Source organism: Pelophylax lessonae, assembly GCF_965119305.1.
Source record: "Pelophylax lessonae genome assembly, chromosome: 7".
Taxonomy (NCBI): domain Eukaryota; kingdom Metazoa; phylum Chordata; class Amphibia; order Anura; family Ranidae; genus Pelophylax; species Pelophylax lessonae.
The window spans coordinates 74,540,715-74,557,286 of record NC_138774.1 but is presented as its reverse complement, the minus strand read 5'-3'; the positions used below and the strand labels follow the sequence as shown (position 1 = coordinate 74,557,286).

At 43.5% G+C, this 16,572-nt stretch overlaps 1 protein-coding gene across 1 annotated transcript in view; it reads left to right on the top strand.

The window, feature by feature from the left end:
• NOP53 (NOP53 ribosome biogenesis factor) overlaps positions 1 to 13,939 on the top strand; it is a 55,949-nt gene extending 42,010 nt beyond the window's left edge. Inside the window, exon 13 of the mRNA XM_082262915.1 lies at positions 13,525 to 13,939. Coding sequence (XP_082119041.1) covers positions 13,525 to 13,531 — 7 coding nt within the window. The 3' untranslated portion in view covers positions 13,532 to 13,939. The remainder of the gene's footprint in view (positions 1 to 13,524) is intronic.
• The last annotated feature ends 2,633 nt before the right edge of the window (positions 13,940 to 16,572 follow it).

Genomic DNA, 16,572 nt, shown 5'->3' with positions numbered 1-16,572 from the left:
ACCATGTAAAATATTTGTCTCTGGAGATGGCTTTAACCCTTCAGATTGGGTTAGCACTGGTGTGACCTCTCTGCAGCATCTTGGTATGTAGTTACTCCCCACAGCACTAAGATCACCATTCTTCTACAGCTGTGGTCTGTAAAAACGTCATACTTTGAGGATGACTTAGGGGGTAAAGCTTTCTAAAAAAAATGGACCTCTTTTAATTAATATCTGAAGCTGATCGTCGATAGGTAAAAGTTTTGATTTAGGCTTTAAAGTTTCCTAATTCATTATTCATATGAACAATGACGCTCATCATCCATAACTCAGCTTGTACTGCTTTCTCTTTTAACTTTATTAATAGGTGGTGTTTATTTAATGGCTCTTGCTCAAGTTCTGGCTTTCATGGTTTGAGCCAGAAGCATCAGAAGATTGCTTGCTTGGCTGCATGTGCAGTCTGGGTTTCAGCAGAACCAAGCCAAGTTTGTTTTGCACATTTGCCATACTTTTAAACGAAAGTACATCGCACTGTCATGCAGCATCTGCTTTTGATGTATATACAGTCGTCTCTGCCAGGACTCCTCTCCTGCTCTGCTTAATGATTTGTCTGACTGTGGCAGGAAATTGCAGGTGGACGCTGGTATACGCATTAGTTATAGCCTTTCTCCAAGATGTTTGAAGAAAACATCCTGGACATTGAATGATTCCTATGCAGCAGGCTCTGAGTTTGGTTTATAAGATAGCAATGGTATATGCTGGTGGTGTTTCGTTGTCAATAGGTAGTTAGTAGTGTTGAGCGAACACGGACTGTATTATTCGTGTTCGTACCGAATAATTGGATTTTTTGTACCCGAACACGGACACGGACACTTTACTGTATGTTCGGGTAAAAATCCGTGTTCGGTCGTTTTATTTCCGGGTTTTGCATGCTTTGGCGCTCTTTTCATGGCGGGCTTTCAACAGCCAATCAACAATCGTTTAACTGGTGTGCCTTAAGCCATCCCAGCCATGCCTGCAAATGTCTCAGTAGCTGTGATTGGCCGTCTGAAGCATGTGACCAAGTCTTTATAAGTTCGAGGCAGCCGCAGCGGCGTCATTATGCTGCTTAGATTCAGGGACAGAGCACACATCAACGTGCTGGCTGCTGATTAGGGAAAGATAGGCAGGAAAAAACCATTTGTGTCCGGATAGAATTGAGGGACAGGTCGGAGTGTTTAGGCAGGGCGAGTTGTAGGCATTTTAGGGATAGAGTCTGCTGAATTATATAGGGTCAGTGTCTTCTACAAACTACAATCGATATTGCTGTGTGGGGGGTGGGGTCTGCACTCAATCCTGATCTACGATCTCTTCTCAATCCTGTTAGGGACAGAGTCTGCTGAATTTTAGGGAAACTGTGTTCTACAAACTACAATCGATATTGCTGTGTGGTGTGGGATTGGAGATAGGCAGGTGTCAGTGATCCACATCCATTTTTCTGTGTGTGAGCTGCAGTGAACACAATCTTTTTGGGCTGCAGTGAACACAATCTTTTTGGGCTGCAGTGAACACAATCTTTTTGGGCTGCAGTGAACACAATCTTTTTGGGCTGCAGTGAACACAATCTTTTTGGGGTGCAGTGAACAAAATCTTTTTGGGGTGCAGTGAACACAATCCTTTTTGGTGTGCAGTGAACACAATCTTTGTGGGGTGCAGTGAACAAAATCCTTTGTGGGGTGCAGTGAACACAATCTTTTTGGGGTGCAGTGAACAAAATCCTTTTTGGGGTGCAGTGAACACAATCTTTTTGGGGTGCAGTGAACACAATCATTGTGGGGTGCAGTGAACTCAATCTTTGTGGGGTACAGTGAACACAATCTCATACTGAAGGTTTGAGGGTGCTGCCTGTTCCATACTCCCCCTACTCCTCATCTAGCCTTTTAGGGGTACAAACAATAGTAATTGGGGCCTAGTGTGGTTGTGTACGTGTGATATACATACACTTTTTTGGGATCATATTTTCTATTCCGCTATTTAATCAAAAACCTTTGGGGATCAGTTAAATTGGGGGATAGTCTGTGTTGGTACGTGTGAGAGAGATCCACCTTTCCAAGTTGTTGGGGTTCATCTCATACTTCTGAAGGTTTGAGGGTGCTGCCTGTTCCATACCCCCCCTACTCCTCATCTAGCCTTTTAGGGGTACAAACAATAGTAATTGGGGCCTAGTGTGGTTGTGTACGTGTGATATACATACACTTTTTTTGGATCATATTTTCTATTCCGCTATTTAATCAAAAACCTTTGGGGATCAGTTAAATTGGGGGATAGTCTGTGTCGGTACGTGTGAGAGAGATCCACCTTTCCAAGTTGTTGGGGTTCATCTCATACTTCTGAAGGTTTGAGGGTGCTGCCTGTTCCATACTCCCCCTACTCCTCATCTAGCCTTTTAGGGGTACAAACAATAGTAATTGGGGCCTAGTGTGGTTGTGTACGTGTGATATACATACACTTTTTTTGGATCATATTTTCTATTCCGCTATTTAATCAAAAACCTTTGGGGATCAGTTAAATTGGGGGATAGTCTGTGTTGGTACGTGTGAGAGAGATCCACCTTTCCAAGTTGTTGGGGTTCATCTCATACTTCTGAAGGTTTGAGGGTGCTGCCTGTTCCATACCCCCCCTACTCCTCATCTAGCCTTTTAGGGGTACAAACAATAGTAATTGGGGCCTAGTGTGGTTGTGTACGTGCGAGATACATACACTTTTTTTGATCATATTTCCTACTCCGCTATTCAATAAAAACCTTTGAGGATCAATTGAATTGCGGGATAGTCTGTGTCGGTACGTGTGAGAGAGATCCACCTTTCCAAGTTGTTGGGGTTCATCTCATACTTCTGAAGGTTTGAGGGTGCTGCCTGTTCCATACTCCCCCTACTCCTCATCTAGCCTTTTAGGGGTACAAACAATAGTAATTGGGGCCTAGTGTGGTTGTGTACGTGTGATATACATACACTTTTTTTGGATCATATTTTCTATTCCGCTATTTAATCAAAAACCTTTGGGGATCAGTTAAATTGGGGGATAGTCTGTGTTGGTACGTGTGAGAGAGATCCACCTTTCCAAGTTGTTGGGGTTCATCTCATACTTCTGAAGGTTTGAGGGTGCTGCCTGTTCCATACTCCCCCTACTCCTAGCCTTTTAGGGGTACAAACAATAGTAATTGGGGCCTAGTGTGGTTGTGTACGTGTGATATACATACACTTTTTTGGGATCATATTTTCTATTCCGCTATTTAATCAAAAACCTTTGGGGATCAGTTAAATTGGGGGATAGTCTGTGTTGGTACGTGTGAGAGAGATCCACCTTTCCAAGTTGTTGGGGTTCATCTCATACTTCTGAAGGTTTGAGGGTGCTGCCTGTTCCATACCCCCCCTACTCCTCATCTAGCCTTTTAGGGGTACAAACAATAGTAATTGGGGCCTAGTGTGGTTGTGTACGTGTGATATACATACACTTTTTTTGGATCATATTTTCTATTCCGCTATTTAATCAAAAACCTTTGGGGATCAGTTAAATTGGGGGATAGTCTGTGTTGGTACGTGTGAGAGAGATCCACCTTTCCAAGTTGTTGGGGTTCATCTCATACTTCTGAAGGTTTGAGGGTGCTGCCTGTTCCATACCCCCCCTACTCCTCATCTAGCCTTTTAGGGGTACAAACAATAGTAATTGGGGCCTAGTGTGGTTGTGTACGTGCGAGATACATACACTTTTTTTGATCATATTTCCTACTCCGCTATTCAATAAAAACCTTTGAGGATCAATTGAATTGCGGGATAGTCTGTGTCGGTACGTGTGAGAGAGATCCACCTTTCCAAGTTGTTGGGGTTCATCTCATACTTCTGAAGGTTTGAGGGTGCTGCCTGTTCCATACTCCCCCCTACTCCTCATCTAACCTTTTAGGGGTACAAACAATAGTAATTGGGGCCCAGTGTGGTTGTGTACGTGTGATATACATACACTTTTTTGGGATCATATTTTCTATTCCGCTATTTAATCAAAAACCTTTGGGGATCAGTTAAATTGGGGGATAGTCTGTGTCGGTACGTGTGAGAGAGATCCACCTTTCCAAGTTGTTGGGGTTCATCTCATACTTCTGAAGGTTTGAGGGTGCTGCCTGTTCCATACCCCCCCTACTCCTCATCTAGCCTTTTAGGGGTACAAACAATAGTAATTGGGGCCTAGTGTGGTTGTGTACGTGCGAGATACATACACTTTTTTTGATCATATTTCCTATTCCGCTATTCAATAAAAACCTTTGAGGATCAATTGAATTGCGGGATAGTCTGTGTCGGTACGTGTGAGAGAGATCCACCTTTCCAAGTTGTTGGGGTTCATCTCATACTTCTGAAGGTTTGAGGGTGCTGCCTGTTCCATACTCCCCCTACTCCTCATCTAGCCTTTTAGGGGTACAAACAATAGTAATTGGGGCCTAGTGTGGTTGTGTACGTGTGATATACATACACTTTTTTTGGATCATATTTTCTATTCCGCTATTTAATCAAAAACCTTTGGGGATCAGTTAAATTGGGGGATAGTCTGTGTTGGTACGTGTGAGAGAGATCCACCTTTCCAAGTTGTTGGGGTTCATCTCATACTTCTGAAGGTTTGAGGGTGCTGCCTGTTCCATACCCCCCCTACTCCTCATCTAGCCTTTTAGGGGTACAAACAATAGTAATTGGGGCCTAGTGTGGTTGTGTACGTGCGAGATACATACACTTTTTTTGATCATATTTCCTACTCCGCTATTCAATAAAAACCTTTGAGGATCAATTGAATTGCGGGATAGTCTGTGTCGGTACGTGTGAGAGAGATCCACCTTTCCAAGTTGTTGGGGTTCATCTCATACTTCTGAAGGTTTGAGGGTGCTGCCTGTTCCATACCCCCCCTACTCCTCATCTAGCCTTTTAGGGGTACAAACAATAGTAATTGGGGCCTAGTGTGGTTGTGTACGTGCGAGATACATACACTTTTTTTGATCATATTTCCTATTCCGCTATTCAATAAAAACCTTTGAGGATCAATTGAATTGCGGGATAGTCTGTGTCGGTACGTGTGAGAGAGATCCACCTTTCCAAGTTGTTGGGGTTCATCTCATACTTCTGAAGGTTTGAGGGTGCTGCCTGTTCCATACTCCCCCCTACTCCTCATCTAGCCTTTTAGGGGTACAAACAATAGTAATTGGGGCCTAGTGTGGTTGTGTACGTGTGATATACATACACTTTTTTTGGATCATATTTTCTATTCCGCTATTTAATCAAAAACCTTTGGGGATCAGTTAAATTGGGGGATAGTCTGTGTTGGTACGTGTGAGAGAGATCCACCTTTCCAAGTTGTTGGGGTTCATCTCATACTTCTGAAGGTTTGAGGGTGCTGCCTGTTCCATACTCCCCCTACTCCTAGCCTTTTAGGGGTACAAACAATAGTAATTGGGGCCTAGTGTGGTTGTGTACGTGTGATATACATACACTTTTTTGGGATCATATTTTCTATTCCGCTATTTAATCAAAAACCTTTGGGGATCAGTTAAATTGGGGGATAGTCTGTGTTGGTACGTGTGAGAGAGATCCACCTTTCCAAGTTGTTGGGGTTCATCTCATACTTCTGAAGGTTTGAGGGTGCTGCCTGTTCCATACCCCCCCTACTCCTCATCTAGCCTTTTAGGGGTACAAACAATAGTAATTGGGGCCTAGTGTGGTTGTGTACGTGTGATATACATACACTTTTTTTGGATCATATTTTCTATTCCGCTATTTAATCAAAAACCTTTGGGGATCAGTTAAATTGGGGGATAGTCTGTGTTGGTACGTGTGAGAGAGATCCACCTTTCCAAGTTGTTGGGGTTCATCTCATACTTCTGAAGGTTTGAGGGTGCTGCCTGTTCCATACCCCCCCTACTCCTCATCTAGCCTTTTAGGGGTACAAACAATAGTAATTGGGGCCTAGTGTGGTTGTGTACGTGCGAGATACATACACTTTTTTTGATCATATTTCCTACTCCGCTATTCAATAAAAACCTTTGAGGATCAATTGAATTGCGGGATAGTCTGTGTCGGTACGTGTGAGAGAGATCCACCTTTCCAAGTTGTTGGGGTTCATCTCATACTTCTGAAGGTTTGAGGGTGCTGCCTGTTCCATACTCCCCCTACTCCTCATCTAACCTTTTAGGGGTACAAACAATAGTAATTGGGGCCCAGTGTGGTTGTGTACGTGTGATATACATACACTTTTTTGGGATCATATTTTCTATTCCGCTATTTAATCAAAAACCTTTGGGGATCAGTTAAATTGGGGGATAGTCTGTGTCGGTACGTGTGAGAGAGATCCACCTTTCCAAGTTGTTGGGGTTCATCTCATACTTCTGAAGGTTTGAGGGTGCTGCCTGTTCCATACCCCCCCTACTCCTCATCTAGCCTTTTAGGGGTACAAACAATAGTAATTGGGGCCTAGTGTGGTTGTGTACGTGCGAGATACATACACTTTTTTTGATCATATTTCCTATTCCGCTATTCAATAAAAACCTTTGAGGATCAATTGAATTGCGGGATAGTCTGTGTCGGTACGTGTGAGAGAGATCCACCTTTCCAAGTTGTTGGGGTTCATCTCATACTTCTGAAGGTTTGAGGGTGCTGCCTGTTCCATACTCCCCCTACTCCTCATCTAGCCTTTTAGGGGTACAAACAATAGTAATTGGGGCCCAGTGTGGTTGTGTACGTGTGATATACATACACTTTTTTTGGATCATATTTTCTATTCCGCTATTTAATTTAACTGGGCCTCCATGCGAGACCTGTGTGCCTTGTTGCGCTGTTTTGAGTACTCCACCAACATGGCCAGTGGCAATGACGCCGTTCTCAGCTTAACTATCCCACTTCCATGCCTCCTTGAAAAAACAATTCGGGCGATGATGGAAGAGGATGTGGCACAGGATGAGGAGGAGGAGGAGGATGAAGAGGTAACATTTCCAAGGCTTTCAGGGCAGTCATTCGCAAGGGGCTCCGAGGGTGGGTTCCTGCACACGCAAACGCCAGGGACGCAATTGTCCAGCAGGGGCACAGTTCTGGAGGATGAGGAGGATGAGGAGGAGGAGGAGCTGGAGGAGGAGATGGAACCATGTTCACAGCAGGGTGGCACCCAGGCCAGCTCATGGCCATCACTGGTGCGTGGCTGGGGGGATACAGAGGACACGGACGATACACCTCCCACAGAGGACAGCCTTTCGTTGCCTCTGGGCAGCCTGGCACACATGAGCGATTACATGCTGCAGTGTCTCCACAACGACCGCCGAGTTGCCCACATTCTAACTTGTGCTGATTACTGGGTGGCCACGCTGCTGGATCCCCGTTACAAGGACAACGTACCGTCCTTAATTCACTCACTGGAGCGCGATCGCAAGATGCGCGAGTACAAGCGCACGCTGGTAGACGCCATGCTGCTGGCATTCCCATCTGACAGCGGGGCCACAGTGGAAGCACAAGGCAGAGGAGGAGGAGGAGGAGGAGGAGGTCGCCAACGCAACCAGGGCACCGCCAGCACCTCAGAAGGCAGGGTTAGCATGGCCGAAATGTGGAAAAGCTTTGTCAGCACGCCACAACAAACAGCAGCACCAGCAGCTCAGATGGAACGTCTTAGCAGGAGGCAGCATTTTACCAACATGGTGGAGCAGTATGTGTGCACACGCCTACATGTAGTGAATGACGGGTCTGCCCCCTTCAACTTCTGGGTCTCCAAATTGGGCACATGGCTTGAGCTTGCCCTTTACGCCTTGGAGGTGCTGGCGTGCCCTGCAGCCAGTGTATTATCTGAACGGGTATTTAGCACGGCTGGGGGCGTTATAACAGACAAGCGCAGCCGCCTGTCCAGAGACAATGTGGACAAGCTCACGTTCATTAAAATGAACCAGGCATGGATCCCACGGGACTTTTCCGTACCTTATGCAGAATAGCAATGGATACCGACCTTACCCACCCATTGTTCCATTTTTGCTCTTTCTCACTCTTTTGGGGTGTACCCTCATTTAAAATTTTTGAAAAGAAGCAGTGTTGGCTACCTCGTCCTCCTCCTCAGGGCCAGATTAATGTAGGGGCTATTGGAGCTGCAGCTCCAGGCCCCTACCTTTTATATAGGCCCCGGGTTGGCCATATTCACTGTTACCGCTCTTCTGTCACTTGTAAACACAGAAGTCTGGCTTCTATGCTCGCTTCCCCAGGCAGCACCCTCAGAACCTCCCCACACAGCGTGAAGGCCGGACAAGGAGGGACAGTTGGCGATGCATGGATGTGTTTATGGGCTTCAGAGACAGCATCCCATGTTGAATTAGGCATGCATGGCTGCACCCTTCCTCCTCTGGGTGCATGGCAAGGCACGGCCCTTAAGGCCCTTCAAAATCCTCAGCACCAAGCCCATGATGCTGTTAATCCGGCCCTGGTCCTCCTCCACCGCCGCTTCCACCTACACCGCCCATAGGTGTGCGCAGCCTATTGCATTAAGGTGTGCACCCCAAAGTTGAAATACACATGCATGTGTTTGCCAGCAGGGAGAGTAATGTATCGGGGCCATGTACCTGTAGGCAAGGAGAAATAGAGCAGAGCAGGTCCCAGGGAGATCTTTCCCATCTCCTCACTGGCAATGCTATGTGCCCTAGGTGATTAGGGTGTGCCCAGGCACACCCAGCACACCCTGTGCGCACGCCTATGTCACCGCTAGGCTTGTGACGGTATCAGATTTTCATGCTGCGATTAATTGATTAAGGTTTTGCCACGGTATACGGTATTATCACGGTATTCTATTATTAAATTTAAATTATTAAATTTCCACCTCACTTCAATTTCATTGCTGAATTTAGGGGCTTTGGTTCACTTATGCACATTATTATATAGTCAGTCAGTACAGACTCTGTGAACCAGGCCTAAAATAGGTCATCAAGCAGTGTCTGGCCTAACTGGTGATAACTGGTTCTGGCGCTCGGCTCCGATCCGATGGCCTGGTCATTAAGAGGGCAAATCCTTGTGGTCAAGAAGTGGTTAAACCTGAAGGAGGTGTTGTTTATAAATTACTTTACTATTGCTTTAGGCCTGGTTCACATGTATGCGGGTTGGTGGTTCACATTTGCACAGGCATAGCAGCCCATTGATTTGAATGGGCTGCTATGCCCTCATTTTCCGCAGAAAAAAGGTGCATGCAGCATTTTTTTAAAATTCAGTGGCCTTGAAATCCATCCTGCTTTTGCACCATGCGACTAACCTGCAGTTCCTGCTCTGGCAAGCTTTCTGCATTTTTTGTATACGTGGGCACGGCATTTAAAAATAAACAGTTTGCGTGTGCAGCAACGGCAGGTAAGTCGCATGGTGCAAAAGAAGGATGGATTTCATGGCCACTGCATTTTTTTAAATTCTGCATGCACCTTTTTTCAGCTGAAAACGCAGGCATAGCAGCTCAAGCCCATTCACATCAATGGGCTGCTATGCCTGTGCAAATGTGGGCCCCCAACCCGCATACATGTGAACCAGGCCTAAAGCAATAGTAAAGTCATTAATTGGTTAAACCTGCAGGAGGACCGGTGTTTTTATCTATTAATGACTTTACTATTGCTTTAGGCCTGGTTCACATGTATGCGGGTTGGGGGCCCACATTTGCACAGGCATAGCAGCCCATTGATGTGAATGGGCTTGAGCTGCTATGCCTGCGTTTTCAGCTGAAAAAAGGTGCATGCAGAATTTAAAAAAATGCAGTGGCCATGAAATCCATCCTTCTTTTGCACCATGCGACTTACCTGCCGTTGCTGCACACGCAAACTGTTTATTTTTAAATGCCGTGCCCACGTATACAAAAAATGCAGAAAGCTTGCCAGAGCAGGAACTGCAGGTTAGTCGCATGGTGCAAAAGCAGGATGGATTTCAAGGCCACTGAATTTAAAAAAAATGCTGCATGCACCTTTTTTCTGCGGAAAATGAGGGCATAGCAGCCCGTTCAAATCAATGGGCTGCTATGCCTGTGCAAATGTGGGCCGCCAACCCGCATACATGTGAACCGCCAACCCGCATACATGTGAACCACCAACCCGCATACATGTGAACCAGGCCTAAAGCAATAGTAAAGTCATTAATAGATAAAAACACCGGTCCTCCTGCAGGTTTAACCACTTCTGGATCGCAAGGATTTGCCCCTTTAAAGACCAGGCCATCGGATCAGAGCGCCAGGACCAGTCATCACCAGGTAGGCCAGACACTGCTTGATGGCTATATAATAATGTAATGTGGGCTGCTAGGCGTGTGTGTGTGTGTATATATATTTATTAGAGCTGCACGATTCTGGCCAAAATGAGAATCACGATTTTTTAGCTTGGAATAAAGATCACGATTCTCTCACGATTCTCTGTGTAACAAAAAAAAAAAAAATTGGGATAACTTTACTGTTACGTTTTTTTTTTTTTTTTTTTATTCATTAAAGTCTAATCATTGCGTTTGAAAGACTGCTGCGCAAATACAGTGTGACATAAAATATTACAACAATCGCCATTTTATTCTGTAGGGTCTCTGCTAAAAAAATATATAAAATGTTTGGGGGTTCTAAGTACTTTTCTAGCAAAAAAAAAACTGATTTTAACTTGCAAGCTGCAAGTGTCAGAAAAAGATCCAGTCTTTAAGAGGTTAAACTTCCTTTCTCCCTGGCAGAGGGAAGGAAAAGATACAAATGTAATCATTTTTGTTTATAGTTAGGAGACTTAATGCTGAAAGGTGTTAGCTGAGTGAGTGAATGAGTCATCCAGCTCACTGAAATGTATCAATTCACAAGTCAGGCAGACTTGACAGAGAAACTCGGTATTTTAAAAATGCCACAATAACAATACCGTGGCTATGCAATACCGCGATATATCGAATTACCGAAAACCGGCATATGTCTAGTCACCGCCACATCCACCACCACCTCAACCTCCCTCCTACTCCATATGGGCCTCGTCCTTCAGAGATGAAGAAGAACATTGTTTTATTTTTCTGTTTTTTTTTGTTGTTTTAAGTTATTTCCCTATCCACATTTGTTTGCAGAGCACTTGCCATGCTCTTAATTACGTTTTGCTGCCATTTGCAGCACTCTAGCCCTTTCCTTTGGTGTTTTAGAGCCATTTTAGTGCCTTAAAGTTCGGGTCCCCATTGACTTCAATGGGGTTCGGTGTCCGGGAAAAGTTCGGTAAAAGTCCGGGACACGGACCCGGACTTTTTTTTAAAGTTCGGCCGAACCCGTCGAACACGGACATCTAGGTGTTCGCTCAACCCTAGTAGTTAGTAAACACTAACCAGGATTTCTTGACAGTAGCCTAACTCTATAAAACCGTGGTGCAGCCAAAACTTTATTCGTATTTACCGCAAAGTAAGTTGAGCATAAAGTTGAGTGTTTTCATCCTGTTTGAAATGTCTGTTAGAATGTTTATCAGATCACCTTATTTGGAAAACACCACGGTAGGTATTAAACTGCAACTTTGAACATTTTTCAAAATGTTCCTTGTTTCTACAGCATGAAAACTGTTGGTTTTCAAATCAGTAATGCTTGAAAGGAATCTCCAAAAAGTTTTTACATTCTAGCAACCAGGCAGGATTTGGAGATTGCTAACTGAGTTTTTCTGCCAGGCTTCCAGGAGGGCCCAAATGATCTACAGATTTTCACCATAACCTTTAAAGATCATGTTACAAATCTGCAGTTTTTTATAGAGGTTGTAAACCTCCTTTTAAAAAAAATAAAAATAAAGAACCTGCAAGACCAAGGTATAATGAGCTAGTATGCATTGCATACTAGCTCATTATGAAATTACCTTAGAACGAATCCCTTTCAGCAGGGCCCACTCACTGCTGAGATGGCCGACAGGTTTTCCCGTCTTCCTTCCGGGTTCGCGTCCTCTGGCCTTCTGATTGGCCAGACCAGCGGTCATGTCACTCCTGCGCATGTGTGCAGGAGCCGCTGTTCACAGCACAGGGCTCTGAAGGAACAGTGCAGACGGCCATTCCTTGATGTCACTGGCTGCATGTAAAGTAAATGTCTCCTAAACGGTGCATGTTTAGGAGATATTTACAGTACCTAGAGGTAAGCCTCATCATAGGCTTACCTATAGTTAAAAGTTAGTCTACTGAGGTCCCTTTACTGCATAGGTTATTTTCTGGAAAAAGTAAACCTTAGCCCTAAATCTTACACATGAATGTACAGTCACAAGTTTGAATTGTTGTACTTTTACTTGCTGAACATCCTTTGCCCTATGATGATATCCATCCTTGCACTGTGAGGATTTTCAGTATTCAATGCTGAGAATGTGAGGCAAACGTTGGCTGTCTCGGGTCTGGTGTGTTTCCCAGCACCTGGGGTCTGAGGGCGCAGAGTATAGGATGTGGCAATATAGGTGGTCATTCTTTCAATGAATTTGTTATATAAAAATGGGCATGAATGCAGGGTAGAAGCATTTATATGAACATAGGGAGAAAACATTTCTTTGGTCAATGTTTTAACCCCTTTGCACGCCTAAAGGTAAAACAAATCTTTAATGGATCTAAAGGCAGAAGGTTTAGCTATCATTCTATGCATTAAGATAAAGCCTTCTGTGTGCAGCAGCCCCTCCAAACCCTCCTAACGCTTACCTGTGCTCCCTCGAACCAGCGATGTTGCACGAGAGGCTTGGCTATCTGGGGCTTTCCCCCTCGTTGGCTGAGACAGCAGTGCGGTGCCATTGGCTCCCACTGCTGTTAATCTAAGTCAGTGAGCCACTGAGGAGATGAAGGGGGTGGGGCTGGGCCCTGGCTCTGTGTCTGAATAGGCTCGGCTTGGGTGAGGAGAGCTGAAGAGGATCGGGGCTGCTTTGTGCCAAACCACTGCACAGAGCAGGTAAGTATACCAGGTTTGTTTTAGTTAAAAAAAAAAAAAAAAAAAAGACTTTACAATCACAACTACTTTGTGCATCCAGGTTGATTATACGGCTTTTCTTTTTTAGGACAAATTGGGCTTTCATTTGGTGGTATATTGTAATGGATATCTCCTCCTTTTTTTTTTTTTTAAGGAAATACCAAAATGGTAAAAGATCTAAATAAATAAAAAAAATACCACAAAAGAACAACCCAAAATAAATTATTCTACTTCTAACAATCTGAGCAATGCCATGTATGTGTGGGTGGGTGTTGTTTGTACCTGTTGTACAGCCCAGAAACAATAGTGTGCATATTGCTTTTTTTTTTTTTTTCCTACCGAACATACTGACTTGAATAAAAAAAAAATACTGACCTTTGACCCAAACACTGTCCTAGATCAAACCTTGATCGGGTTTTTTTTTTTGCATTTATTTAAAACGATTACAGTGCCATTATCCTCATGCACAAATAGAAGGGACAATGTCAATTAAACGGGTGTGTATTTAGTATCACTTTAAGTTGTTAAGCGTATGTCACTTTATAATGGCACTGAGTGCTGGTTTTAAGTAATGTTTAAACCATTACAGCCATGTCCTAATCTCCTTTTCCTTTTTTTTTTTTCTAGGTTATAGCTAACATCGTGGCCCCATATCAGCACCTGGCCCTGGCACAGGGCTTTCTATTTATTGTCGACGTCGTGAAAGCTTGGCTTGGAAGCTGCTACAAGAGACATGCCTCTCTTCCTGCCTTATAATTCAGTCTATTGGATTAACCAGATTCATTAGATTCAGGCCTCTGGTTTACGTGTTTATCCAGACTGAATTATTTCACATTAGACACTGTCATTCTGTCTGCTTAGCTTGGTCTGCAGGGCATTCCACCACAGGTCACCATAATCCAATCAAATTCCTCTTCATACTCCATACTTGAGAAGAAGCCACTTTCATGACTACAGCTGGCCAAAAGACCTAAGCGGAAAGTCAGACGTGCAGGCACCATCTGGCTGCTAAAATTGCTTTACTTTTCAAAGATCTTCCCAAAAACACACTTGCTGGTATCTTACACAAATGTTTTTAGTGCAATGTGGACAGGTCCTAACACCTCTAAAGATCCAATACAGGCCTTCCCCCTTTTACACTGAAATTGGATGGTAGTCTGCCTGCCCCTATAGATATAAGGATATTCATCTGATCTGGCAAAGTTTAAAGATACCTTGAGTGGGGATGTCTGTGTATGCTCGACTGTGTGAGATCTCTAAACTGAACTCATCGTATTTATGCATAGAAATCCTCCCCATAGACTTCTTGGGTATTTGGTGAACAATGTTCATGTTTGGGTTTCCCAGTACAAAAAGACAAAAACATATTTTTCTCTGGCGAATAAATGAATTTATAAAATAATTTTTGCTATGTTTCTTGTTGTCACTTTGTAGAGAACTCAAAACATCTAGTTAGGTGTGAAAGCAGAGACTTGCCAAAAGTGGATCATTCTGGCCAGAATTTAAATAAAGGTTGATCTCTCATTGGGTAAACGTCTTCCTGTGACAAGACTACTCTCATGCACATTTATTTTTTGGAAATGTATACCGTGCCAAACACTTAAACAGCAGCCAGATGAACAACAAACAACAATTTGAGAAAACGATATAAAGTGCGAATCAATGCTTACATAAAAGCAAACCCAGTAAATTGTGCAAACATGCATGTGTGAAAATCAAACCAATATACACTTTGCAATAAGCGAGTGCATATGCAAAATTATGTAAATAAAGTGCATCATGTGCATATATATGAAAACCTATACAAATTTTTTTTTTTTGCTCGTGAACACGTGCAAAAATATGCATGTATAAAGTGCATATGTTTAAGAAATGATTAGTCCATGGAAAAGTTCATATAACATCCACCAAAAAGTGCAGATGAATCCTCCTTAGATGATCCTAGATATGTAACCACCACCAATATTATAAATGAATCGGAGGCTTACCAGATAATAGGAACCCAACAAAGCGTATACTTTTTGGGTCAATCGGGCTAACACAAAGGTAAATGATCCTTATGGCAGATGTCACAGATCTTCCATAGAAATGTATAGACGACTCTTTCACAAATCACGATAGGAAAATCTTTGGTGCCCACAGCAGGAAAATACAATCCACGAAAAGCTTAAGGAAACAAAAAACTCATAGTGTGTACCTTTAGGAGCAATTTAATATCAAAGGAAAAACACACTTGCAAAAATTCAGTGTAAAAAGCGCTTGTACAGATAAATATCTTCAGCTTATTATTATACAGGATTTATATAGCGCCAACAGTTTGCGCAGCGCTTTACAATATGAGGGAAGATAATACAGTTTCAATACAGGAGGATTTAGAGGGCCCTGCTCGTTAGAGCTTACATATGCAGCAGACCTGATATGTTTCGTCTAAATAGATGACATCTTGGCCAGCAGATCGAGTTACTCATAGCAAGCCATTGTACTGAAAACGAGGCTTTAAACACACACCTCACTGCCATTTTGTTAGAAACAGGAAGTGCAGGCTGTTTTCAACAGGGAGATACAACACTCTAATTGGGGTTTACTCCCTAAAGGGTATATAAAGGATCAGCATTTGCAGCAGGACACCCCAGATGATTATGTTGATTTATTGCTGGTGTTGTGGACATAGTTTTGTACCCTCTGCAGTAAAGATGGTTGGTGTAGCAGCTAATAATGAAGTTCGGGACCAAGATTAGCAGTTTTTGCCTAAGCAAAACTTTGTTCAGTCGCTTAAATGACCTTTAGGCATCAAGTAAAATGAGAATAATTTTTAAAAATACAAAAATATATATTTTGCAACACTGCCTTAAAGAAACCAGTGTTCAAAAAATGTGGGTTGGCATAGCTGAGCTCCCTAAAATGCTAGTTGCCTGGCTCCCATGCACATATTTTGAGTGGAGTCGTTTCTAAATCCCCTGTACGGATTCCAGAGAAACCTGCACTGAAAGTGGAGGAAAATCCTAATTCCTGGTAAGTGACTTTGAAAGTATTGACGCCAAAGGATCAATATGATAGCCGGGCAAGCATTATTGGAGAAGGAGAAATCTGCAGCGACAGCCCCCATATTTTCTCACTGCAAAGGTTTCCTTTAAAGTGATTGTAAAGTCTTTTTTATTTTCTATTAAAATACCAAACATGTTATACTTACCTGCTCTGTGCAGTGGTTTTGCACAGAGCAGCCCAGATCTTCCTCTTCTCGGGTCCCTGGCTGGAGCTTCTGGCCACTCCCTCCTCTTGCATGCCCCCCCAGCAAGCAGCTTGTTATGGGTGCACCCGAGCTGTGGTTTTGCCCCTCTCCTTATTGGCTAACGAAGTTTGACAGCAGTAGAAGCCAATGGTGCAGCTGCTGTGTCTCAGCCAATCAGAAGGGAGAGTCCCGGATGGCAGAGGCATTTGTGGACATCGCTGGATCGAGATGAGGCTCAGGTAAGTATGATAGGGGCTGCTGCAGAAGGCATGAAGATAAAAAAAAAAAAAACCTGCCTTTACAATCACTTTAAAGCTGAACTCCAGGTAAACTGCTAAATGTGCAGCTGAAAAACACATATGTAATGTTTTACTTGCAAAAAGATTTGTGTGTTTTTGTCCAGCCAATCTGGAGATAAAGACATGCCAAACAGATAGGTTGGTGAC